This window comes from Amblyraja radiata, chromosome 17 (genome assembly GCF_010909765.2).
Source record: "Amblyraja radiata isolate CabotCenter1 chromosome 17, sAmbRad1.1.pri, whole genome shotgun sequence".
Taxonomy (NCBI): domain Eukaryota; kingdom Metazoa; phylum Chordata; class Chondrichthyes; order Rajiformes; family Rajidae; genus Amblyraja; species Amblyraja radiata.
Window position 1 is genome coordinate 43,285,522 of NC_045972.1, and position 25,803 is coordinate 43,311,324.

Genomic DNA, 25,803 nt, shown 5'->3' on the forward strand with positions numbered 1-25,803 from the left:
GGCTTGAGTGGCGAATGCTTTATGGTTCCTTTTGTAGTACGATGTACAAAAATAAAGAACAATATATATCATGGTACATGAAGATATTATCCACAGTACAATTATAAAACTTCGTCAACAACCGAATGAGGAACACATTGCCAAAGTTAAATTAGTATAAATATTAAAAAAAATCACTTAGTTGATCAGATCTGAAATGGAATTCCTTTCATCTCTGATCATTCAGAAAGTAAAAATCATAAATATAAAACAGAAAATGCTAAAAATACTTTACGTCAGATAGTATTTGTGGAAAGAGTAAAAGATTTAACATTTAAGGCAGTGCAGTGACCTTCCAGAATTCTGGGGCTAAAGTTATGAAACATTGAGCGGGGTGAGAACAAAAGAGATTATTTGTAATAGGGTAGTACATAGGAGGGATTACATGTAATCATGTGCTATTAACACATAAAAGTTTAAAAATAATATACCTTTAGAGTGAAAACAAGCTAGGATTTCACCAAATATCATAACATTATTGATTAATAGACATCTGTGGTCTTGCTCAGAGTGGAGAAGAATTACTTTTCATAAGTGTTTTCAAACAAAATATTATAAAAGGCAGTGGAGGCCAATTCTCTGAATGATTTCAAGAGTTAGATAGAGCTCTTAAAGATAGCGGAGTCAGTGGATATGGTGAGAAGGCAGGAACAGGGTACTGAATGTGGATGATCAGCCATGAACACAGTGAATGACAGTGCTCGGGCAAATGTCCTACTCCTGCACCTATTGTCTATTGCCATAGGGTTGTCATCTCATACTGCACGTGTTTTTGTGCCAGCTGTGCATGAAACAGGATCTAGAACTTAGAAATTGGACAAAAGAATAGCAGATGTTGTTTAACTCAGATAAGTGTGGAGAGATGCATTTTGGAAAGTTAAACCATGCAGGATATACTCAATAAATGACAGGACGCTGGGACTTGCAGACATTTAAGGATACAAATACATAGTTCCCAGAAAGTGACGACACAGGTAGACAGGGTGTGAAGGCACACTCGCCTTCATCAGATGAGGCATCACGTACAAGAAATGGGATGTCATATGGGAGCATAAAATTAGAGGGCATAAACTTAAGGTGAGATGGGAAAGATTTAACAGAGACCCAAGGGGCAGGTTTTTCCACACAGAGAGTGATGAGAATATTGCATGAGCTGCCAGAAGAAATGGTAGAAGTGGATCTGTGAATAGGAAAGATTTAAGAGGGATATGGATTAAACACAGGAAAAAAGGACTATCTCCAGAAAGCATGCTAGTCAGCATTGGGTAAAGGGCTTCTATAATTCTTTGACGATCATGATTTAATCAAGCTTTTTTGTGACTTGTGTATTAAGAAACCAGTTATGTACTCACTAGAGGTGTGTTTTGCTATCTCAATCCCCTGCTGGGTAGTACACAAATGCCCAAGACAAGGTCAGCACAGTGATGCAGCAGTAGTTTCTGCCTTACAATGCCAGAGACTCGGGTTCAACCCTGACCTTGGGTGCTGTCGGTGAGGAGTGTGTACATTCTCCCTGTGACCGTGTGGAATTCCTCCGGGTGCATACCACATTGCAAAGATGTGCAGGTTTGTAGGTTAATTGGCTTCTGTAAAAATTTGTCCCTCATGTGCGGGACAGAACTAGTGTATGGGTGATCGCCGTTCGGTGCAGACTCAGTGGGCTAAAAGGCTTGTTTCCACATTGTATCTTTAAACTAAACAAACAGTTGAACTGGTTGACATCTCTTGCAACTTTTGCAACCATTTCAAGGACTTTGCACAAAGATCATGAGACAAAGTTTGACATCATATCACAGAAGGCAACATGAGAAAAGGTAGTCAAGAGGTATCTTAAAATGTCTCTTAAACTCAGTTTGGAGTTTTGAGAGAATTGTGAAATTGAATGGCAGTTACAAAACTGTGGATTGAAGAAAGGTGAAATATTGTAGGAAGTGGAGATAAGTGGTCCTAATGGTACTAGGATCCAATAAAAGGGAGCTAATTCAGCCGGGGATGAACAAAATGGTGCAACATAGGATGTAAAGGTCTACAATTAGTTCATTAGTTGTAGATGAAGGTCAGTAAGAACACTGGTTTAGGAGTGCCAAGGCATCAGAATCATCTAGGATTGTGCACACTCCATCCCGTGAAATCACTTCTGACAAGAATCCTGCTAATCTCCAGTGTTCAAGGTTCTCCCTTCTTTTCTGTTATCGTCAGAATGCACACAGTTTACCTCAACCCCATTGTTGGCCCTGGACATCATTACCTTTCCCTAAATGTTGTTTTCCTGATTCTTCTGAACTTAAAAGTAGTCTTATACAATTGAAATATTTTCAATGATGTGCAAAAAAAAGTTTTTAATTAATGAATCAAACCTTAAGGCCTCATTATCATAACTTAGAATAAAGTAACAATATTTTTGTGCCCAAAACAAGTTACGTTAAATATTTACCAATATAACGCAGTGCAGGCAGATTGGTCATCTTTCTCTTTTTTTAAATAAACAGTATTTAGCCAAGGAATAAAATAATCTGAACAGACGTGCAACTTCACTTTAGACTGATGTGCGGTCTTACCAACTACCATTTCTATTGAATACAAATTATGAGGCACATAAATTCAACATCTGTGATGTTAAATATTGCACTGTCAAGTTTGAAGGAACATGTAAATTATGCATGAAGCACCGTAATTCATAAAAAAATATCCTAATGATCAACTGACAGAAGAACTTGGAGTGCTAACACAATCCAATGTCATTAAGTCAAATACTTCATTTCTCATACATTCCAAATGGCAACTAAGAAATCCATCATCATGATTTGTCAAGATTGTGAAAATATGTTGCAGGCGAATAAATTTATTCTTATGAAAGATTTATCTGAAATGCGTACATGTTTATATTACTTTTCGTACAGATTGGCAAGGTAAAGCCAATTTAGTATTTCAAATAGATGTCAAAGGAATAGTTAACAGTGACTGAAAGCTGCAGCTCATTTTAGAATTCCACAGAAATTTAAAACCACTGCTTTGCATGGGGCCACAACTGCCTGCCCAGAAATTAATACCGATTAGATCAGTTTCAACATTGTGGTTTCATTGCCACATACTTGTGTTTATTTATTTGAAAGACTTACATTTAGTAAAACAAATCAAAAATTGGAAAAAGGAAAAAGTTGAGTAATGATAAACGATGTGATCCAACTCAAGATGGATAGAAGAAACTACAACAGACAAGCTAAATGTGTGGCAGTCGAGATTTTATTCTTCTTAAACTACACTTTATCACTGGTGTTTACATTTTTTATTGCCTTGGACGTTTTCAACAATCATCCCGAATTCTAAATGCTTGCAGTAACCACCGTCTCTCTAGAGTAGATAAAAATGCTGGAGAAACTCAGCGGGTGAGTCTCTAGGTTGCTTTTTGTAACCTCTTGTCCATTCTATTAACCTTACAAAATCCACCAATAGTCAAGAATCTTTGTCACCAGATATGAACTGATTTTTTACTTGGAGCTTTACAGGAACATTAAAGCACAATACAAAATATAAGTATAATAAATTCAGTTCCAAGTAAACTAGACCAGGATATTGCAAAACCCAAAGTAGAGCAGCCATTGTACTGCAACATTCACTGTGGTTCAGTGCTGAGAAAAGATTGTGCAGTGCGGTTCAAGAATCTGATGTTTCATGGGATGACGCCATTATTTAATCTAGAGGTAATGGTTCTTAGGCTCCTGTACCTTCTTTCCAATGTCAGCAACGAGAAGAATATGGCCGAGGAGGTGTGGGTCTTTGAAATTAGTTGGTTTCGTGAGGCAGCACTTCCTTTAGTTCCCTTCGATGGTGGGGAGCTCAATACACATGATGGAGAGGTCAATGTAAATCAGTTTCTGTAGCCTGCTTTGCTCCTGAGCATTCGAGTTACGGAACCAGATATGATGCCGCAAGTCATTATGCTCTTCAACATACACTTTAGGATGCAAGAGTATTTGCCGACATGCCAAATCCCCCCAAACTTCTGAACTGGAGTGCTGGGGATTGCATCAATGTGACAGGCCCAGGACACAGATGGTGGGGAAGAGGGGCTATTTTTTACTAACATTGAGTAGACCAATTCTCTGGAGAGAGTGAGATAGAGCTCTTAAAGATAGCAGAGTCAAGGGATATGGGGATAAAGCAGCAACGGGGTACTGATTGTGGATGATCAGCCACGATCACAGTGAATGATGGTACTGGCTCGAGGGGCCGAATGGCATAGTCCTGCACCTATTGTTCATTGTCAAACATGATGTCAAGTTAAACTGATTTCCTCTGCATGCACATGATCCATATCATGGGACTACCGAAAACTACCGGTCAGAGTCAAAGTCAAAGCCCCCGGCGGGCGATGGCGAATTGTCCCGCAGCCATTAAAGCCACGCCGGGTGATGCAAGGTCGCGCACCGGGTCTTGATGTTAGAGCCCCCGACGCGCGCTCGCAAAGTCCCGCAGCCATTCCAAGCCGCGCGGGGCGGTGATGTAAGGCCCCGCTCAGGTGCTCTTCAACCCCGCAACTCGGGCGGGAGAAGTCGCCGTTGCGGAAGCCCTGAAAAGCGGACTCCCTCCAGGGACCCGCGGGCTCCCGGTGCCGCCCGCCAAACCCGCAGTTGCAGCCACCGAATCTCCGGGGGTCGGGTCGCAGCAGCGTCCACCACAGCTCCACCCGCTCTGGACTCGGCCAGCTCCGCGACGGTGAGGTGAGTAGTCGGCACCACAGCCCCCGGTCTTCCTGTTGGAGGCCGCTCCTCGTTGCAGCCCCAACGACAACGGAGACCCGACAAAGAAAAGGTCGGGTCTCCCGTGCAGGGAGAGATTTAGAAGTTACCCCCACCCCCCCCCCCCACACATACCCCAACAAAAAATAACAAAAACTACATAAAAACATAGACATAAAATAATAAAAACGCAGACGGACTGCAGAGGACGCTGCTGACGAGAGTCGCGCCGCCCACCGGGGAGTGCAGTGGAGAAATAAGTTTTTTTGGCCTTCCATCACAGCAATGTGATGGATGTTTATGTAAATTATGTTGTGTCTCGGGTCTATTTGTTTGTAATGTATGGCTGCAGAAACGGCATTTCGTTTGGACCTCAAGGGGTCCAAATGACAATAAAATTGAATTGTAATTGAATTGTAACTTCTTAAATGCTTGTATCGTATCTGACTCCACCAACTCTGACAGCCCGTTCTAGGCACCCACCAATTTCTGTATGAAAATGTTGACCCTCACCCTAAAGCAATGCCTTCTTAGCTTTGGCATTTCTGCACAAGGAAGAAGTTTCTGACCAGTCTGCAATATCTACGCCTCTCATAATTTTATATACTTCTATGAGGTCTCTCCTCAGCCTCCGATGAAAATTAGTACATTGTTAGTTCAGTTTTCAACACTCCTATAAGTGGTCACACTTAAAGCACCACCACCATAGAAATAGTGCAGCTTTCACTTTTCTGCCATCACAGGTCAGCTGTGAATCAACAGGTTTCACTCTCACTCAACTCAAAATATTGTGGATTCAAATATCATCCTAGAGATACCAATGCAAAAAGTGACAATAAAGTGTAGAACTGAAAGAATGATATACCGGGTACTGTCTTTTGTTTGAAACATGCAAAAGATCATAAACTACAAGTGTCTTAACTACCTGCCAAAAACGCCATACCTCAATCAAATATCACTATAATCAGATTATCTAATCATCATCACAATAGGCACAACACTCCTCAAAAGTAAATCATTGGGTGCAAAATGCTTTTGTTTTGAGATTTTGAAAGTCGTATTTTAAATCTAAACTTACTCTTACAACAGATAACTATCACAAACGAAGGGGGAAAGTACAAGTTGCTTCTCAAATTAGATTTTTGAAGGTGGGGGACATCTGGCAGACACAAAAAGTTGGAGTATCTCAGCGGGACAGGCAGCATCTCTGGGTAGAAGGAATGGGTGACGTTTCAGGTCGAGACCCTTCTTCAGACTAGTCAGGGAAAAGGGAAATGAGAGATATAGACGATGATGTAGAGGAAAAAAGAACAATGAATATGAAAATATGCAAAAAAGCAACGATGATAAAGGAAACAGCCCATTGTTTGCTGTTTGTTTGGTGAATATAGTTTTCTAGTTTAATATAATTATATAGTTTCACTTCTCGGAAGAAAGGTTGATGGGTGTTATTTACATAAGCAGCAATCGCAAATTATTCTGTTAATGAGGCTAGTTGATTTGTTATTCACAGCCCATTCGTAGCGAAGGCACATGTTTCTATCACACACCCAAAACTATTTAATTGGTAGGAAATAGACATGCAGATTACAGATGGCTGAAATCTGGAGCAAAAAAAAGCTGCGGAAAGACAGAGGATCGAGCAGCGTCTGTGGAATGGTCAATATGTCACGTTGAAATCCTGCATCTGAGTAAAGTTCTGATGACACAATTTCTCTAAAACAAAACAAATCTAAACCTAGATTTGAAAATCTACTTCCTACTCATTCCTATAACATTGTGGATGTGGGATGGGATGGGCGCTGGGATACACCATAACCATTGATTCCTGAACTTGGGCCCTGCGGGAGCACAATACACCACAGGAACGGTCCATTTAACTCACAATGTCTTCGCCAAACACGATGTCAGGTCAAACTAATCTCCTCTACCTGAATGTCATCTATATTCCTCCATTCATCGTATTTCTTTGTACCTATCTCAAAGCCTCTTAAATGCCATTATCGTAGCTGCCTCCACGCCCACCCCTGGCAGTGCATTCCAGGCATCCGCCACTCTAAAAACCTGCAGCACACATCACCTTTCAACTTTGCTCCTCTCACCTTAAAGCTACACCGCCATGTCATAGACATTTCCACCCTGAGGAAAAAAACTCTGACTGTCTACCCTATCTATGCTTCTCATAATTTTATATGCTTCTATTAGATTTTCTCCCCCCAGCCATCAACACTCCAGAGAAAACAATCCAAGTTTGTCCAACCTCTCCTTCTAACTATTACCTTCTAATCCAGGCAGTACCCTGGTAGTCTTCTTCTACATCCTCACCACAGCCTCCACATCTTTCCTGTGATCAGAACGGCACTCAATACTCCACATGTGGCCTAACTAAAGTCCTCTAAAGCTGGAAAAAAGACAAAAGTGCTGGAGTAACTCAGCAGGTCAGGCAACATCTCTGGAGAACATGCTCAAGCAACATGTCAGGGCAGCATCAGAACTCCACATGATGGCTAACTAGTCCTAGTCCTGAAAAAAGACATAAGTGCTGGATTAACTCAGCAGGTCAGGCAGCTTCTCTGGGGGCAAGCAACATGTCAGGTCAGGACCCTTCTCGTTGCTGGCTGACCTGCTGAGTTACTCCAGCACTTTTTTCTTCTTCTGTAAATTAGCTTCTGCAGTTCCTTGTGTCCAACTATTAAGCAGCAACATGACTTCCTGGCTTTGATACTCAAGGTTTGAACATCTGTAGGTGAAACTCAACAGGTCAGGTAGCATCTGTGGAGGGAGATGGACAGTGTATATTTCAGTCCAAAATGTATATTTCTGACCTGAAATGTCACCTATCCATGTCCTCCTGAGATGCTGCCTGACCCGCCGAGTTACTCCAGCACTTTGTGTCCTACTTCACCTACCCATGTTCCCAGAAATGCTGAGTTAATCCAACACAGAATCCTTTTTTGTAAACTTGCATCTTCTGCTTCTGTTTCTGCTTGCTACTGCACAACCGTCAACAGCTGGGCTATCTGTAGTCCCTTGTTTCTAGTCTCAATATTTCGAGCCGGGTCCCTTCATCTGGATGATGGGACATAATCTACAGATGTTAAAGTGCAGGCCCTTCTATTTGCCCAGATAATTCACATCGACTGTTATCACCGCAGTCTATGTACCACCGGACGCTAATGCCAGGCTAGCAATGGAAGAGCTGCAAGCTGCTATCAGCAAACATCTATCTGCTCACCCAGAGGGGGCATTTATTGTTGCGGGTGATTTCAACCACTCCGACCTTAAAACTGTACTCCCCAGGTTCCATCAGCATGTTTCCTGCCCAACCAGAGGAAACAATATTCTGGATTTAGTTTACACTAATATTACTGAAGCCTACAAAGCCCTCCCCCTCCCCCACCTTGGTCAGTCTGACCACCTCTCTCTGTTCCTGCTCCCCAAATACACACCTCTGATCAGACGTGTGAAACCTACCACGAGGACAGTGAAGGTCTGGCCTGGGGGGCTGTCTCTGTTTTACAGCAGCAGTTTCAGCAGACAGACTGGAGTCTGTTTGCTACCCAGTCCACCTTCAATTCACAAGTGGACATCAACGCATACACCTCAACAGTTATGGACTATATAAAAGTCTGCACCGACAATGTCACTACCCACAAAGAAATAAAGACCTTCCCTAACCAGAAGCCGTGGATGAGCAGGGAGGTCAGACTCCTACTGAAGGCTCGCGATGCCGCTTTCCGATCTGGCGACGCTGAGGGATACAGCTCATCCAGGGCCAATCTGAAAATGGGAATTAGGAATGCCAAACTCAATCACAAACGGCGGATTGAGGAGCACTTCCAAAACAACTCTGACCCCAGGCGCATGTGGCAAGGAATCAAATCCCTTGCCGATTACCAGAAAGTTAACACCCCTCCCCCAGACAACGCCACCCTTCCTGACGAGCTAAACCATTTCTATGCTCGCTTTGACCGAGATAACAAAACACCAGCCATCAAAGTTGCTCCACCCCCAAATGAACAACCCCTCAGTCTCTCCACCTCTGCTGTACAAGATGCACTGAGCAAGGTGAATGAGCGCAAAGCTGCCGGCCCCGATGGCATCCCTGGCCGGGTGCTTAGGGCATGTGCTGGACAACTATCCCCAGTCTTTACTGACATTTTCAATCTCTCACTGGCCCAGGGTGTTGTCTCCACTTGCCTCAAGACATCAACCATCGTGCCAGTGCCCAAACAGTCAGCCACAGGGAGCCTCAACGATTTCCGCCCAGTGGCACTCACCCCTGTCATTGCTAAGTGCTTTGAGCGACTGATCTTGGCTCACCTCAAAGCCAGCCTCCCCCGCACACTGGACCCCCATCAGTTTGCCTACCGGGCCAACAGGTATACAGAGGACGCCATATCGGCGGCCCTACACTCTGCCCTGACCCACCTGGACAACAACAACTCCTACATCAGGTTGCTGTTCATTGATTTCAGCTCCGCTTTTAACACTGTCATCCCCGCCAGCTTGATCACCAAACTCAGCGGGCTTGGCATCTCCACCTCCCTCTGCAACTGGACACTGGATTTCCTCACCAACAGACCAGTCTGTTAGGGTCAACAACCTCACCTCCACCACTATAACACTGAACTGTGTGCTCAGCCCTCTCCTCTACTCCCTCTTCACCCACGACTGCATCCCTAAGTACGGATCCAATGCCATCATTAAGTTTGCTGACAACACCACGGTGGTAGGACTGATCAGTGACAACGATGAGTCAGCCTACAGAGAGGAGGTCCAGCACCTGACAACCTGGTGTGCCAATAATAACCTCGTCCTCAACTCCAAGAAGACGAAGGAACTTATTGTCGACTTCAGGAAGGTCAGAGGGGGCAGACATACCCCCATCCATATAAACGGGACTGAGGTGGAGCGTGTCTCCAGCTACAAATTCCTCGGGGTACACATCTCGGAGGATTTGTCCTGGTCCCTCAACACCTCCAAGCTGATCAAAAAGGCACAGCAGCGCCTTTACTTCCTGAGGAGGCTCAAGAAAGCCCACCTGTCCCCCCAGATCCTGACCAACTTCTACCGGTGTACCATCGAGAGCATCCTGACCGCCTGCTTCACGGTATGGTACAGCAGCTGCACTGTCGCGGACAGGAAGGCACTACAACGGGTGGTGAAAACCGCGCAGCACATCATCAGTGCCCCGCTCCCTGCCATGGATGCCCTCCATCGAAAACGGTGTCTGAAACGGGCTGGGAAGATCATTAAAGACCCCTCCCACCCCAACCATGGACTGTTTGCCCTCCTCCCATCAGGGAGGCGGTACAGGAGCCTCAGGTCTCGTACCAGTAGGATGACGAACAGCTTCTACAATCATACCGTCGCATTGCTGAACTCGGAGTCCCGCCGATAGATTCCTCCGGTCCCTCCGTCCCCATTGTTTAATTATTCTGTATTTTTTTTATTATTCTGTATCCTCTTTTTTTTTTTTTTAAATTTCTATATTGCACTACTACGGACTGACGCAAAACTGCATTTCGTTGTACCCATACTCAGTATTTGTGCAATGACATTAAAGTTGAATTGAATTGAATTGAAATGATTGTTTTAACGTGTGAGCTCCTCCTGCAGCCCCAGATCTCATCATCATCTGCACTCTTGTGTCTCCTTCTGGCCTTGTTTTCAACGTGCTGTCCTCCCTACTACAGAGATGGACTTACACACACACACACACATCAAAACTGCAGAAGATAAAACAAGAAAAGCTCCGGATTGCGAGCAGCGAGGTTGTACCTTAATCTCCTTCGCTTTATCGTGTATAGTGAACCTTTTCATCCTCGCTGACTCCCCCGTACTATAGCAGTGAGTTTAAACGCGCGCCATTACGGTCCCAGTGTACAGCGCGATGGAGTACACACCCACCTACCCCCCCTCTTCCCTTCCTTCCCCCAGCCGCCCGGAGAGCGGGTGTCTGACCCCCGCCGCCTGACATCCGACGCCCGCAACCGAGCGCTCGCGGTTCGCGCCCAATATCATAGAGCGGGTCCTCAACGGCACTGACAGCGCGCGCACAGCGTTCAAAGCGCAAGGGCAGGCGGGCACGCGACCCTCACCGCCGAGCACCTATCCCTCCCTTCCCCGACCCCTAGCGTGACTGACACCCCCTCCAGCCAATCGCAAAATGAGAACCGTCGGCTCATTAAACCAATCAGCAGGCCCGACTGACCTTATCTCCCTCCCCCCCACCTAGGGGTGTGCCAGCGACCCCGCGCGGACCTCTGGGAGTTGTAGTCCTGCGGTGTAGGCGCTTGCCTTCCCTGAGAGAGTCTGGAAACTACAAGACCCCAACGTACATTGCGCCCCGCGAAGCGCCGACGAACCGGAAACTGTTGTGTGCTAGCAACAGTCGTGGTGGTAAATGAATCCCTAATACGTTGTGTGGAGTGCATTTGGTGAGTGGTACAACGCAGTTTTGTAACAAAACGGGAGGTGGTTTTCTAAGTATTATTTCCCTTATGGTCTCATTTACTAATGTTTGAGCCCCTTGATAGTGTGAAACTATCTGAAAATTATTCGATCTAGCGGGACTAAGGAAGGATATCGACCCGAAGAGTCACCTATTCCTTCTATCGTGCCTATCCCGCTGAGTTACTCCAGCATTTTGTGTCTATCTTCAGTTTAAACCAGCATTTGCAATTCTTTCCTACACACTAAGGAAGGGTTACCATGATTTTGTGTGGGAAGGAACTGCAGATGCTGGTTTACACCGAAGATAGATATAAAATGCTGGAGTAACAGCGGGACAGGCAGCATCTCTGGAGAGAAGGAATAGGTGACGTTTCGGGTCGCCCTTCTGCAGACTTATCTTCTTGATTTCTTGATTATCTTCCTTATTGACATTAGACATGCATGGTGTTCAAATGAGCACACCAACCAATTCCCACTTTTCACTTTGTAGGACTGCAGTTTTCTTATTTGAAATAGAAAAAACTTAGAAAAATAAATCAGTATCCTCATCTTGTCTTTGGTAGGTGAAATTTGCAGGTGATGGTCTTCCCATGTTTTCTTCTCGAAGGGTGGAGATCATAATTGTGGAAGAAGCCTTTGGCAAATAATCTCAGTACATGTTATATTATCACAATGGTGCTTTTATTGTCATGTACAAAGCACGGTGAAATTCGTTTCTTATAAATTGTACTCCCAAACTTAAGCACACCCTCGATTGGCAAGTGTAAGAGGGCAAGAGACACCATGTTGGCATCATTTTCAAAGTCCAGTCCACACTCTAGTTCTCATGAGCAGAGCCTGATCAAGGCACACAGCTGCTTTCCCCCAGTGGTGAAGTCTCTGAATATGGTGATTGGAATGCCAGTCTAGTAACCTGATTTATCTTGGGTGTTGTCAAATTCCATGAGTATTCTCACAGTTGCACTCTTCCAGACTGAAAAATATTCCATTGCATTCCAACTTGTTCCTTGTCGATAATAAAAGGACCCTTGGGGAGTCAAAATGTGAATCACCTGCAGAGTATTCAGACTCTGTCAAAAAATGTTACATGGGAGATGTATTTAAGCTTCTGGTCAATGGAGACATCTAGAATGTAAAGCATGGTTTGGTTGGAGTTATGTTGTTGATGTCCACTATCTCAATCTGAGGCCTGGGTATGATCATATGGAACGATGGGGCAGAATTGGGAGGCCAGGTGATCTAATTCTATTCCTGCTCCTAGTTTCTGGTGTTCATGTTGTCCATCACTGTCTCAAAGTAGCAGCATCAGGTACTATTTACAGAATGTGCTGAAATATTAGCCAAAGCTTCCTTGGTGCACTTCTCAATACACCACCCAGGATTTCCGGTACATGGGGACACCAATTCTTTGCTGCGCGCGGTAACGTACTGCCTCATTAGCTGAGGAATGACATGGAATTGAAATCTCTGTGAGCATCACTGATTGTCCCCACTTTTGACTTATTCTTGAAGGTATAGTTTTCGAAGCAGCTGATGATGATTGTATCTTGAATATTGCCTTGAGGAACTCTTACAATGGTATCCTGGGATTGAGTTGAATTGCCTGCGCTGTCAGCTGCCATCTTCCTTTCTACGATATATGACTCCAGCCTAAGGTAGGATTTCCCCTTGATTCCTGTTGACCTCAGCGGATAAATTATAATCTCATGACTCAATTTGGAGATATCACTGGTTATGGTAACAAGATAAGCTTGATATGTGTCCAGACAACCACAATGATAGATAAGTAATGTAAAGAGAGACATTGGTATAATCTGATTACATTGATGTATAAACCTTTTCTTGTTTGATCAGATATTTTTTGGGTATGTTAAGGATTCTCAATCTTCATTAAGAGAACTAGAGCAGAGCATTAGCTAATTCTTTTTGATTCCTTGCATGTGGAAATCCTTATGTATTTAATCCAATGAATTTTGGCAACTTTGAAAATTGTCTTTGCCACTAGCTTTTGAGAATTACGTGAACAATTATCAAAGTAACTGCAACATGTACTATCTACAAAATTATCAGAAACGTTTCCCCATGGCACAGGTATCTAAAATCAGAAGGCAATAATTTAACGTAAGGAATAAATTCAGATTAGCTTATTGTCATATACAGCAATATGCAATGGATTTTGTTTCTTGCATGAATCTTGCAAAGTAACCAGTATACCCACATGGTAATAATAAATACAACAGTAAATACATTGATGAGTGCAAAACTGAAAAATGGTGCAAAAATTTAAATACTAAAGATACTAAAGTGCAATAATAGAATAAATGAATAAGGTAGTATATATGACAGCACCTCTGCGAAGAGGGTGTTGAAGCGATGTAAAGGAGTTTGATTGCAGTGGGGAAGACGCTGTGGTTAAGTCAAGACATTTCTCCCTCCACTTCTATCCCTCCCACCCCCAACCTCATTGCTTCCTTAGGAAGGTCCTAATGTGACTTAAGGAAACTTAAGTGCGACTTAAGGAAAATGACATTCTCTGTAGACCTATTTTTCCTGTATGCAATGTACAATATGAATTTTAAACCTCGGCGTGATATTTGACTCGGCACTGAAATTTGACAAACAAGTCAATGCCGTGGTAAAAGCTAGCTTCTTTCAGCTTTGGACGATAGCTAAAATAAAACAATTCCTCCACTTTGATGACCTCGAAAAGATCATCCACACATTTATCTCCTCCCGCCTAGCTTACTGCAACTCTCTTTACACTGGCATCAGCCAATCTTCCCTGTCCCGCCTGCAACTGGTCCAAAACGCCGCAGCAAGACTCCTGATGGGCACCCGAAAAAGGGACCACATCACCCCGATCCTGGCCTCTCTTCACTGGCTCCCTTTGCGGTTCCGTATACATTTCAAGACCCTCCTCTATGTCTACAAAGCCCTCAATGGGCTTGCCCCCTCCTACATTAAAAGTCTTCTCACCCACCACTCCACCTCCAGGTCCCTCAGATCGGCCGACTTGAGGCTGCTGAATATCCCGCGGTCTAGGCAAAAGCTTAGGGGCGACCGCGCCTTTGCGGTTGCAGCTCCTAGACTGTGGAACAGCATCCCCCTTCCTATCAGAACTGCCCCATCCATCGACTCCTTTAAGTCAAGACTAAAATCTTATCTATACTCCCAAGCCTTTCCTGACGTCCACTGAGCGAGGGTTATATGTATATATGTATGTAATTTTGTTTGTTTATACTATTCTTATAACAAATGAAAAGCACTTTGGCCAACGAGAGTTGTTTTTTAAATGTGCTATATAAATAAATGTGACGACTTGACTAGAGTGAATCTGAGGAAGTGTTTTTTCTAAACAGTGTATTTGTATATTTGGAATGTACTCTCAGAATGGGGTGGAGACATGTACTCTCATAGCATTTAAGAGGTATTTGGACAAGCACTTGAATCGACAAGGCATAGTCGTCAGTGTGAACATGATGTGCCAAAGGGCCAGTTCCTGTGCGGCATGATTCTATGACTAATTCCTAACTATGCACTTAAAGACCATGAAAACAGCCATCGTCCAGTATCGACCCGAAACGCCACCCATTCCTTCTCTCTAGAGATGCTGCCTGCCCCGCTGAGTTACTCCAACATTTTGTGTCTACTTACGATTTAAACTAGCTTCTGCAGTTCTTTTACGACACATCCAGTCTTTAAAGAAGCACTTCATCAATTTTCTCCATGTCCAATGACCAAAAAGCAGAAACAATATTTTATGTCAGGCCATACTAAAATATTAATTTGATCTAATTATTATGATCTAAACTATTTTAACTATCATAGTAGTACTCCCCATTTATTTTCTTCAAGTCTATATAATATTGTTAGTAAATCTTAATAGTAATTGTCTATCAACATTTCTGTCTCCATGTAAATCTGTAAATATTTACAAAAAAAACGCTAGTTTCAATTATCCCTATTTCATAATTCCAAATGAATAACACCCGACTGATCCACACAGACAGATTTCTATTATTCACACTTAGAAACATAGAAACATAGAAAATAGGTGCAGGAGTAGGCCATTCGGCCCTTCGAGCCTGCACCGTCATTCAATATGATCATAGCTGATCATCCAACTCAGTATCCTGTACCTGCTTTCTCTCCATACCACCTGATCCCTTTAGCCACAAGGGCCACATCTAACTCCCTCTTAAATATAGCCAATGAACTGGCCTCAACTACATGCTGTGGCAGAGAATTCCAGAGATTCATCACTCTCTGTGTAAAAAATGTTTTTCTCATCTCAGTCCTAAAAGATTTCCCATTTATCCTTAAACTGTGACCCCTTGTTCTGGACTTCCCCAACATTGGGAACAATCTTCCTGCATCTAGCCTGTCCAACCCTTTAAGAATTTTGTACGATTCTATAAGATCCCCCCTCAATCTTCTAAATTCTAGCGAGTACAAGCCGAGTCTTTCTTCATATGAAAGTCCTGACATCCCAGGAATCAGTCTGGTGAACCTTCTCTGTACTCCCTCTATGGCAAGAATGTCCTTCCTCAGATTAGGAGACCAAAACTGTACGCAATACTCCAGGTGTGTTCTCACCAAGACCCTGTACAACTGCAGTAGAACCTCCCTGCTCCTATACTTAAATCCTTTTGCTATGAATGCTAACATACCATTCGCTTTCTTCACTGCCTGCTGCACCTGCATGCCTACTTTCAATGTCTGGTGTACCATGACACCCAGGTCTCGTTGCATCTCCCCTTTTCCTAATCGACCACCATTCAGGTAATAGTCTACTTTCCTGTTTTTGCCACCAAAGTGGATAACCTCACATTTATCCACATTATACTGCATCTGCCATGCATTTGTCCACTCACCCAGCCTATCCAAGTCATCTTGCAGCCTCCTAGCATCCTCCTCACAGCTAACACTGCCCCCCAGCTTCGTGTCATCCGCAAACTTGGAGATGTTGCATTCAATTCCCTCGTCCAAATCATTAATATATATTGTAAATAGCTGGGGTCCCAGCACTGCGCCTTGCGGTACCCCACTAGTCACTGCCTGCCATTCTGAAAAGGACCCGTTAACTCCTCTTTGCTTCCTGTCTGCCAGCCAGTTCTCTATCCACATCAATACTGAACCCCCAATACCGTGTGCTTTAAGTTTGTATACTAATCTCTTATGTGGGACCTTGTCGAATGCCTTCTGAAAGTCCAGATATAACACATCCACTGGTTCTCCCTTATCCACTCTACTAGTTACATCCTCGAAAAATTCTATAAGATTCGTCAGACATGATTTACCTTTCATAAATCCATGCTGACTTTGTCCAATGAATTCACCACCAAATGTGCTGCTATCCCATCTTTAATAACTGACTCTAGCAGTTTCCCCACTACCGATGTTAGACTAACTGGTCTGTGATTCCCCGTTTTCTCTCTCCCTCACTTTAAAAAAAAGTGGGGTTACATTAGCTACCCTCCAATCCTCAGGAACTATTCCAAAATCTAAAGAGTTTTGAAAAATTATCACTAATGCATCCACTATTTCTGGGGCTACTTCCTTAAGTACTCTGGGATGCAGCCTATCTGGCCCTGGGGATTTATCGGCCTTAAATCCATTCAATTTACCTAACACCACTTCCCAGCTAACCTGGATTTCACTCAGTTCCTCCATCTCATTTGACCCCCGGTCCCCTGCTATTTCCGGCAGATTAATTAAGTCTTCCTTAGTGAAGACAGAACCAAAGTAGTTATTCAATTGGTCTGCCATGTCCTTGTTCCCCATGATCAATTCACCTGTTTCTGACTGCAAGGGACCTACATTTGTTTTAACTAATCTTTTTCTCTTCACATATCTATAAAAACTTTTGTAGTCAGTTTTATGTTCCCTGCCAGTTTTCTTTCATAATCTATTTTCCCTTTCCTAATTAAGCCCTTTGTCCTCCTCTGCTGGACTGAATTTCTCCCAGTCCTCTGGTAGGCTGCTTTTTCTGGCTAATTTGTATGCTTCATCTTTTGTTTTGATACTATCCCTGATTTCCCTTGTTATCCACGGATGCACTACCTTCCCTGATTTATTTTTTTGCCAAACTGGGATGAACAATTGTTGTAGTTCATCCATGCAGCCTTTAAATGCCTTCCATTACATATCCACCGTCAACCCTTTAAGAATCAATTGCCAGTCTATCTTGGCCAATTCACATCTCATACCCTCAAAGTTACCTTTCTTTAAGTTCAGAACCCTTGTTTCTGAATTAATTATGTCACTCTCCATCCTAATGAAGAACTCAACCATATTATGGTCACTCTTGCCCAAGGGGCCACGCACAACAAGACTACTAACTAACCCTTCCTCGTTACTCAATACCCAGTCTAGTATAACCTGCTCTCTCATTGGTTCCTCTACATGTTGGTTTAGAAAACTATCATTGGTTCCTCTACATGTTGGTTTTTAAAACTTGATTCCCTTATTCACCTCGTGCTGCTACCTACTGACTTAATTGACTAATCATTTTGCATATTTTAATGTTATTTGTGGCATTACAAATCATTCCATTGATATTTCCATCCACATAAATTAATGAGAAAGATGAAAATTAATCCTCTTATGACATGGTTTTCTAAAACTCCACTCAAGATTAGAGAGTATTCAAATCTATTCCTACTAATGACAAATTATTTTCATGTGTAAAAACAGCTCTACACTGTTGAGAAACGATTACATTTTATAGTGTGTTTGGGAAATTTGATTGGACTAGATTATTACAACATTTTTATTTGTCATCGGTGTTGGTCAGTGGGGGCGCTGCGGGTCGGCTGCCCAGCCAGCAGTGTTTCTGTTATTTAGACATATTTTGTTTTTATTGGTTTGTTAAGGATGTTTCTCGATGTATCTTGTGTGGGGATGGTGGGGGTGGGGGGGGGAGGGGGAAACAGTTCTTCAGTCACCCTCGACGGAGAGGCAACTTTTTCCATGTCGCTTCTCTGCCTCCTCTCTTGCGGCCTAACAGATTGGATTGGAGCGGCCTTTCCTGGAGTCGGGCCTGGAGCATCAGCAGCGGGCGCAGTGTGGACTTTTTCCATCGCGGAGCGGGCGGACCCTTGCCGGGGGTTGCCAGAGAGGAGTGCTCCGATCGCTGGCCTGCGGACTACGACATCCTGAAGCCTCAGTCTGCGGAGCTTCTAACCGCGGACACAGTGTGGACTTTCCATCGCGGAGTCTGGGATCCCTTGCTGGCGATCGCCGGAGAAGAACTCGGACCGCCGGCCTGCGGCCTATAACATCCTGAAGCCGCGGTCTCCGGTAGGAAAGTGCCGATTCGGGCACTCCAAGCCGCGGAGTGTGTTCGACCGTTCATGGCCCCGACCACGGGTGAACAAGTGGAGGAGGACTGGCTGAACTTTGTACCCAGTGAAGAATGCTGTGGTGGATGTTTGTGTTAAATCTTATTGTGTATTGTGTGTTCTTTTTAAGTGTATTGCTACTGGCAAATTAATTTCACTGCACCTTCGGGTGTATGTGACAAATAAAATTGACTTTGACTATGGTAATTGTTTTGAAAAGAATGACATTATAATAACCAAGTGACATCACTGTGAAAATAGAAATACTGTCATGGGACCATTGAAGGTTAGATCCCTGTCAATATTTGGAAAGTTAAAATCCCCTCCCACGATAATTTTATTAGTCCTACAGCTGCGTGCAACCTCCTGGCATTTTTGCTCTTCTAATTCCCATTGACTATTTGAGGGCCTGCAGTACACTCCCAACAAGGTGATCATCCCATTCTTATTTCTCAGGTCCATCCATATAGCCTTGCTGGACAAATCATCAGTAATATTAAAGGTTCTTTCTTTTGGGGGTTTTTCCACTTCCCCAAGTTTATATGCCTTTATTCTTGAAACAGAATGTTGCAATTATTTCAACCTAGAGGATTTGTGATCACAGGGTGCTTGTGAATAAATTCCTGAATGGTACATAACCACCTATACAGAGTTCTGTGTCAACCACTATATGATCTTCCCCTTTGAAGCATGCAGTGCTTTGGGAGATAACATCATATACTGATTTTATGAAAGCTTCTTTAACATTGTCTTTAAAACTATTTTCAAAGTAACGGAGGTTTATACACATACTCATAAACAGTGATTTATAACCAGAATGTATGCATATATGGAGAAAAATCGTCAATGTCAAATTTTAGTCCTTCACCTTTAGTGGCGTGGATTTCACAGTAAAAGTGATAGGAAGCCGACTATTGTTCATGTTTAATAAACAGCAAAAAATTGGGATTTTTTTTCATTTGCTTATCCAAATGTGGACATTTTCAACAATTTAATGTGACTTCTTTTAAATTGCACACAAATGTTGAAATTGACCTAGATTTCAATGAGGGTGGGAGAACAGATATGAAAGAAAGAACGTAGACCAGCAGGGAAAAGGGCATTTCAACCCACAATATCTGTGTCTCACAGGGTGCCATTTTAAACTGCACACCTGCTTGGTTGTCCATGAGTCTATGTAAATGCCTTTTAAACATTAGAGTCGTATCTGCTTCCACCAATTTCACTGATAACCTGTTCTAGACTTGTGTAAAAAAAATGCCTCTTAAATCTCCTTTTAACTTTAAAGATAAGCCCTCCAGTTTTAGTCATTTCCACCCTGGGATAAAGACTCACTATCTATCATATCTCAGCCTCTCTTAATTTTACTTATTTCTATGACGGATCCCCTCAGCCTCCAAAGCTCCAAACAAAAAGACCCAAGTTTGTCCAACTGCTCCTTATAATGATAGTCTCTAATCCAGACAACGTGCTGGTCAACTCCTTCTGCATCCTCCTCAAAGCCTCCATATCCTTTTTGTAACATGGTGACAAATACTCCAGATGTTTTACATAGCTGCACCATGACTTCTGACGCTTGAAAGCGAACATGTCATATGCCTTCTTTACCACCCTATCTACTTATGTTAACACTTTTGGGGGGTTATGGACTTGCACCCCAAGATATATCTGTACATTTCCAGCATGTTAATTTTAGAAAAATCTGTAGTATCTTAATTTAAAAAGACATGTTAAGTTTTTTTTTTACTGCAATATCTTGTGTGATAGAAATGTGGGTTACAACGTTGATTAGCCAAAGTATTAAATATGTTGTTTCTATAGATATATAGATATATTTATCGATATAATAATAGATTTTATACTTTTGGGATGTGGGAAGAAACCAGAGCACCTGCAGTCACAGGAAGAATATGCAAACTCCACATTGACAGCAAATCAGGTCATGTTTGGACTTGGTTGCCTGAGCTGTGATGTAGCAACCTTTTTAGCTACACAACCTTGCCATCAAAATCTGTCATCCTTGCCCTGCCTAGCATGTATATGACTGCAGGCATCTCCGATGTAGAGGTCTGAATTATCTCTTCAGCTTCAGTATAATCGGGAATAAATATTAATGACCAGTATTATAGGCGACTTCCACATCCTGTGAAAAAGTACAGTGTCAATAAAGTGCATATTCCATGGCATCATATATAAGAAAAATACAGCATATGAATGATGTTTTAAAACTTGATGGAGAAGAAATTCTCGCAGGAATTTCACAGCCGCAAAAAAGAGAGCATGCCGTGGAACCTCAGACAACTGTCTTTTCCAAAAGATCAAACATTTCCTCTGCCGCAGTGCAGATTCTGTCCATTAAGTGGATATTAAACTTGTTTGTACAACAACTCCAAGAAACCAAGCAACCATCACATATGGCGCTTCCCTAATCCCACAAAAGCTTTTAACTCTATCAACCAAGATGAATCATAGAGAATATCTCTCAAACATGGATGTCCTCAGAAACCTGTCCATTCCATATCTGTCACAAGGATGGCATCTAAGTCGGGATTCTAACCAACAGGTCTACGATAGACACAATCTTAGAACATTGTCATACTTCTAACCCTCTCCTCAATATTCCTTATGGCAAACCTGCTCCTCACTTTCCACGTTCTCCACAGGAGTTGAGCTAAATCACAGTGCAAACGGGAAATATGCAATCTCTGTCACCTCCACTCCAGAACTAAGGTCACTCATTTATCAAGCCTAGAATACAGACATTCCCTGCATTTGTGCATACTTCAATTCAAGATTCGTATCATTATTAGTTTACTCACTGAATTGGACAAAAGAATGGGCTCCATGCTAAATATCTGCAAGACAAAGGCATGCCACTAATCTGCCCACTCCACAACACCACACTATCCCCAAATCCTCTGCCCATCCCAAAATTCTCCACTATAAAAATAAAGATTTACAGCCAAACTTGGAGAACCTGGATCCTTTTGGCTGGAGAAAGAGCAGGCATCTACTAACAGCCATAATATGCAGGGAAATCGTCAATATAGAAAGCACCATCTATTCCCCAAATTCCCTTGGTCCCACCTCACTAGGAGCAAAGAACAGGACAGCGGCAGACAAGGCCTGCTGAAACGAGCACTTCAAAGACCTTCTCAACAGCATCTCTATTCTGCACCTGAAACCCTATGATTTTATTTTCACATTTCTGAATCATTACCATAGAAAATTGTAGTCAATCACCAGTGCAAAGTGTGCAAATAGACTTTACTTCTGAAATTTGGTTCCAGAGAAGTCAATTGGACTGAATTTCAGAAATGGAGTACAATGTGCAGCTGCCACAATATTGCAAATTTAATATTAGCAGTGAGCGTGAATTTATATCGCATCGACTCTCCAGTGCTATTCACATTCATCAAAGTCACAACTTTTTCTTTATTGGTAATGATCATCTATAAATCTTAAAAGTAATTGTTGCCACATTCTTTGACTGCGAAGGGCAAGGCCAACTGAGCTGAGTTGGATACAGATTTACCTGATATACTCGCACAAAATTTACAGGATGATAAAATGTATTTTATTCAATTAGATTGTTAAACATATTTCAAAAATAATATCTTCCAAGGTCCTGTTTTAGATAAAATCAATTTGAATTCCAACAGGAAACACTCCCACGGGCCACTTGTAAAAAGGTTGTTAATCTAGAAAGCTTTCTCATGATCAATGCCTGCAATCAGACTATGGCCAAGTTGCTAACCACATTAAATTATTTGAGGTTCAGCTGCATTACTAAATTATATAGATCATTTTCCTCCAGAAGGATATGTAATTAAAGCACGTTAGTAAATCTGAAAATAAAGTCACTGGAAGTAGAAGCCTATTTTGAGGCTCTTAGGCCAGATTAAGATGTCAATGACCAGCAATTGTTACAATTTAGCAGACGTTTGAGCATCCATGGTATTTGATTAAAAAATAGTGCTGTTATAGGAATATTTCACCCTATCTATTGTGAACATTTTCCTTGCTAATGAGATGATAGTTATCATTAGGCACTTTGATGGCATTGCCAGGAATCTACTTGTGGAGAACTAACTGTAGAAATCTCACATGGTTGTTTAATAGCTTAAATGTTTACCTACCAAGATAATTTACTCAAGGGAAATAACATTGCACAGCTCTGCAGGAAGTTTTATTTGACTATATTTTTTGAATCTGCAGATCAAATGCATTGTAGTCTGGTTGCCAGATTTAACTCTACACTTTTACTGCTCACAGCCTGTATTGAAGTCAGTCATGCAAGCAGCTAAGTATTCTAAACATTTTTTGTCAGAACATTGCCGAGTGCCCCCAGTGTACTGATTAAACACTTAAAATGACTAGTTGGTGTTTCTTGCATAATTCTTTTTGATAACTTTCCATGGGTGCTAAGTTCTTAACATGTATTCGTCATTCGTGTACAAAAGTCGTGTCCACTTTCAACATTTTGATTATATTTACTTTGAACTGAAATGCAAACATAATGATAATTTACATTCATTGTTCCACACAATGGTACAAGTACCTGAATTTACCTGCAGATCCTTGTTTCTCACTATTTATAAATCTAACTTGAACTGTGACAATGAGAAAGGGATTACCTGTACTTCAGGTTTGATTAATTATGATAATTTAAAAAAAATACTTGTACTCTGACAATATGGGAAATTCTTTAAATTTTAGTTAGGAGATTAAAAACTCAATTAAAAAATTTAGATTAATTAACCACAGCATTAACTATTCATGGTTTATATTTTTCATTGTGAGTAGTCAAAGCTTCTCCTAAGTGATTACATTAACACTAGTTCTTCTGTTTAATTCATACTGAAATAATTTAAACTATATTGACATTGATATCTTCTCAAAATTCACTAATTATAAAACTTGAACAGTTTCTTCTTCAAGTCCTCTTGCCAACCAAGACATCTGCACTCTCTCTGCTATGACATTCTCATCCTGGTAACATCCAACATGTCTGCAACATCCTTCCCTTCATCGTTATTGATGCCGGATTGTTCAAACATCTCGCTGCTATTTTTTTTTAGCCCTTTATTTGAAGCAGATTATCTTTTAACAACTCAAAACCCAAATCGTAGACATCTTTACTCCCCTCGCAACACTCATTATTTATTCCCTTTTTCCTCTTTATCATGGTGCAATTTTCTACATTAAAATCAACATCAAATGTATTGCCATCTTGTCCTCTTGCACGCATTCTAAAGCAGAAATATTTAGCCATGGTCAACGAACCCTCAAGATGAGCTTCATGATTAGAAAGCAATGTCTTTTGTTATTAAAATATTATTAAGAATACGCTTCCATAGGTCACAGAGTACATTCCTGAATGTCACAATTAAATTCTAGAACTTTTTCTTATCTCCCCTCTAGTTCTTCAAATTGTAGAATTGTACATCACAGAAAATTGCCGAAGCTTCTATATAGATTCCTGGAAAAGTAATCCTTCATTTCTATTCCCTTCGCTCTTACTTTAGGTTTATTATTAGGTTTAGTTTCATTATTGTCACATGTACCGAGGTATAGTGAAAAGCTTTGTTTTACTTATCAAAACAGATATAATGTATCATACATAGATACAATTGATTCAAACTCATGTACAGTAGATAGAGCAAAGGGGAAGAGATGGTCTGTGAGAGAAAATATGCGGCATTATACAGGGCAAGAGGCTGAGGGATACAGGTCAAATTGGCATGTTCTGCGGGGAGTCGGCATGATCTGAGCGGCAGATTAACCCACTTCCACATTATAACAAATAATTAAGTGCCTACATAGTAAAACTCTGATAACCACAATCCAGCTAATTGGAAATCTTAATGGTATGGCACCTGGCTCATCAAATATTGTTTATTATATTCTCTTTTCACTTTCCTTTGTTCCATTTTCACTTAACCAGATTCTGGTTTTGCACTCCCTTTCTTCTCACCAGATCCAAGGTTCAATTTCCATTCATTGCTCAGTTCCACACCTTCTTTCTTTTCACCTTGGTCCTTGCTCTCTTACTCCCAGGATCTGTTTTCCCGTACTCCATTCACCATGGTCACAGTTCCTGTGCACCCTACAGCAGACTGGGGCCTTGATTCTTGCACCTCCTCTAACACATCAGGGCCCCAGTAATAGAAGGAACATTCAATAGTCTGGAAACCCTGCTTGTCTGGCAACACCAAAGTACGAAGTGCCGTGGATTATCAGAATTTTACTGTGCAATTCTTGTTTTAGGTGTTCTTTGGTTTCATTAAAAATTATCCCTCACATCCCCCTTATATAATTTGTCCAAAATTTGGACTTCAAATTTGTAAAACTTTGTTCTTGCATTCTCTGTGTATTATTAAAGGTGAGGTCCCACAAAAGTAAGACAAATAAAATAAGCATGCATATCTCAAATCTTATTCATTGAAATGCTTAAATATAACATTTATAAAGTTTATTTGGAGGATTTTCAGTTTTCCCAGAGAAATGGCTGTTTACATCGTTTTTGCCACTTTTCCATTGAAGCTCCATGGGAGAGTTACATATTCTTACTGTCATGGAAACTACTACTGAGTATTTTAATCTGACGAATGTACTAAACTGTAACTATTGGAAAACTTTCACATACTATTGTAGTGTAAACTATGCTGTGCATCACGGTTTTAATTGACTCAGTTTAGAGATAAATGTAATAGTCTTCCTCATCCTGCACGTTAGAATTATGTTACAAATATGATTCTGTGGGCAACATTATTTTTTTAGGGTTAACAAAAGCAGACAATTTGTCTTTCTATTCTTCTGCAGCTCCAGTCCAGGTTAATTATCCTAATTGACAATGTTTGGCATGCAAAGCAACAAAAAAATCTATTATGTTACTACTTGAAAAAATTACCTATTAAATTATTTGCCTCCGTTATTAAAAAAAAAAGGGATTTATGTGGCTAACATTAAAATCTAGTCTTTTTATGAAAACAGTATTATTGTAAAGCTGTAATTCTAATTCTCAATTGGTGTGTGAACTTCAACACAGTGTGCATGCATTTTACTTTGCGGGGACTGCAGCATGAGGTTAAACATCTTGCAAAGGAAGAACACCTGGTTTGGCAAATACTTAACAAATTTTATTTGAGTGTAAGCATCACATGTGGAACAGGTGGTAAAGGTTTTAAAGCTGGAATTGGTTATTTCATAAAGCAGAACAA

At 41.7% G+C, this 25,803-nt stretch overlaps 2 protein-coding genes across 3 annotated transcripts in view; one reads left to right on the forward strand and one right to left on the reverse strand.

Annotated features, from left to right (window-relative positions):
• fto (FTO alpha-ketoglutarate dependent dioxygenase) overlaps positions 1 to 10,899 on the reverse strand; it is a 296,064-nt gene extending 285,165 nt beyond the window's left edge. The window contains exon 1 of the mRNA XM_033036328.1: positions 10,563 to 10,899. Within this exon, the coding sequence (XP_032892219.1) occupies positions 10,563 to 10,604 (42 nt within the window). The 5' untranslated portion in view covers positions 10,605 to 10,899. The remainder of the gene's footprint in view (positions 1 to 10,562) is intronic.
• Positions 10,900 to 11,074: 175 nt separating this feature from the next.
• rpgrip1l (RPGRIP1 like) overlaps positions 11,075 to 25,803 on the forward strand; it is a 111,738-nt gene continuing 97,009 nt past the window's right edge. The window contains exons 1-2 of one of the 2 annotated variants that reach the window (XM_033036326.1): positions 11,075 to 11,221; positions 12,750 to 12,892. The gene's annotated coding sequence lies outside the window, so the exon portion shown is untranslated. The remainder of the gene's footprint in view (positions 11,222 to 12,749; positions 12,893 to 25,803) is intronic. The other variant, XM_033036327.1, reaches the window with a different exon arrangement.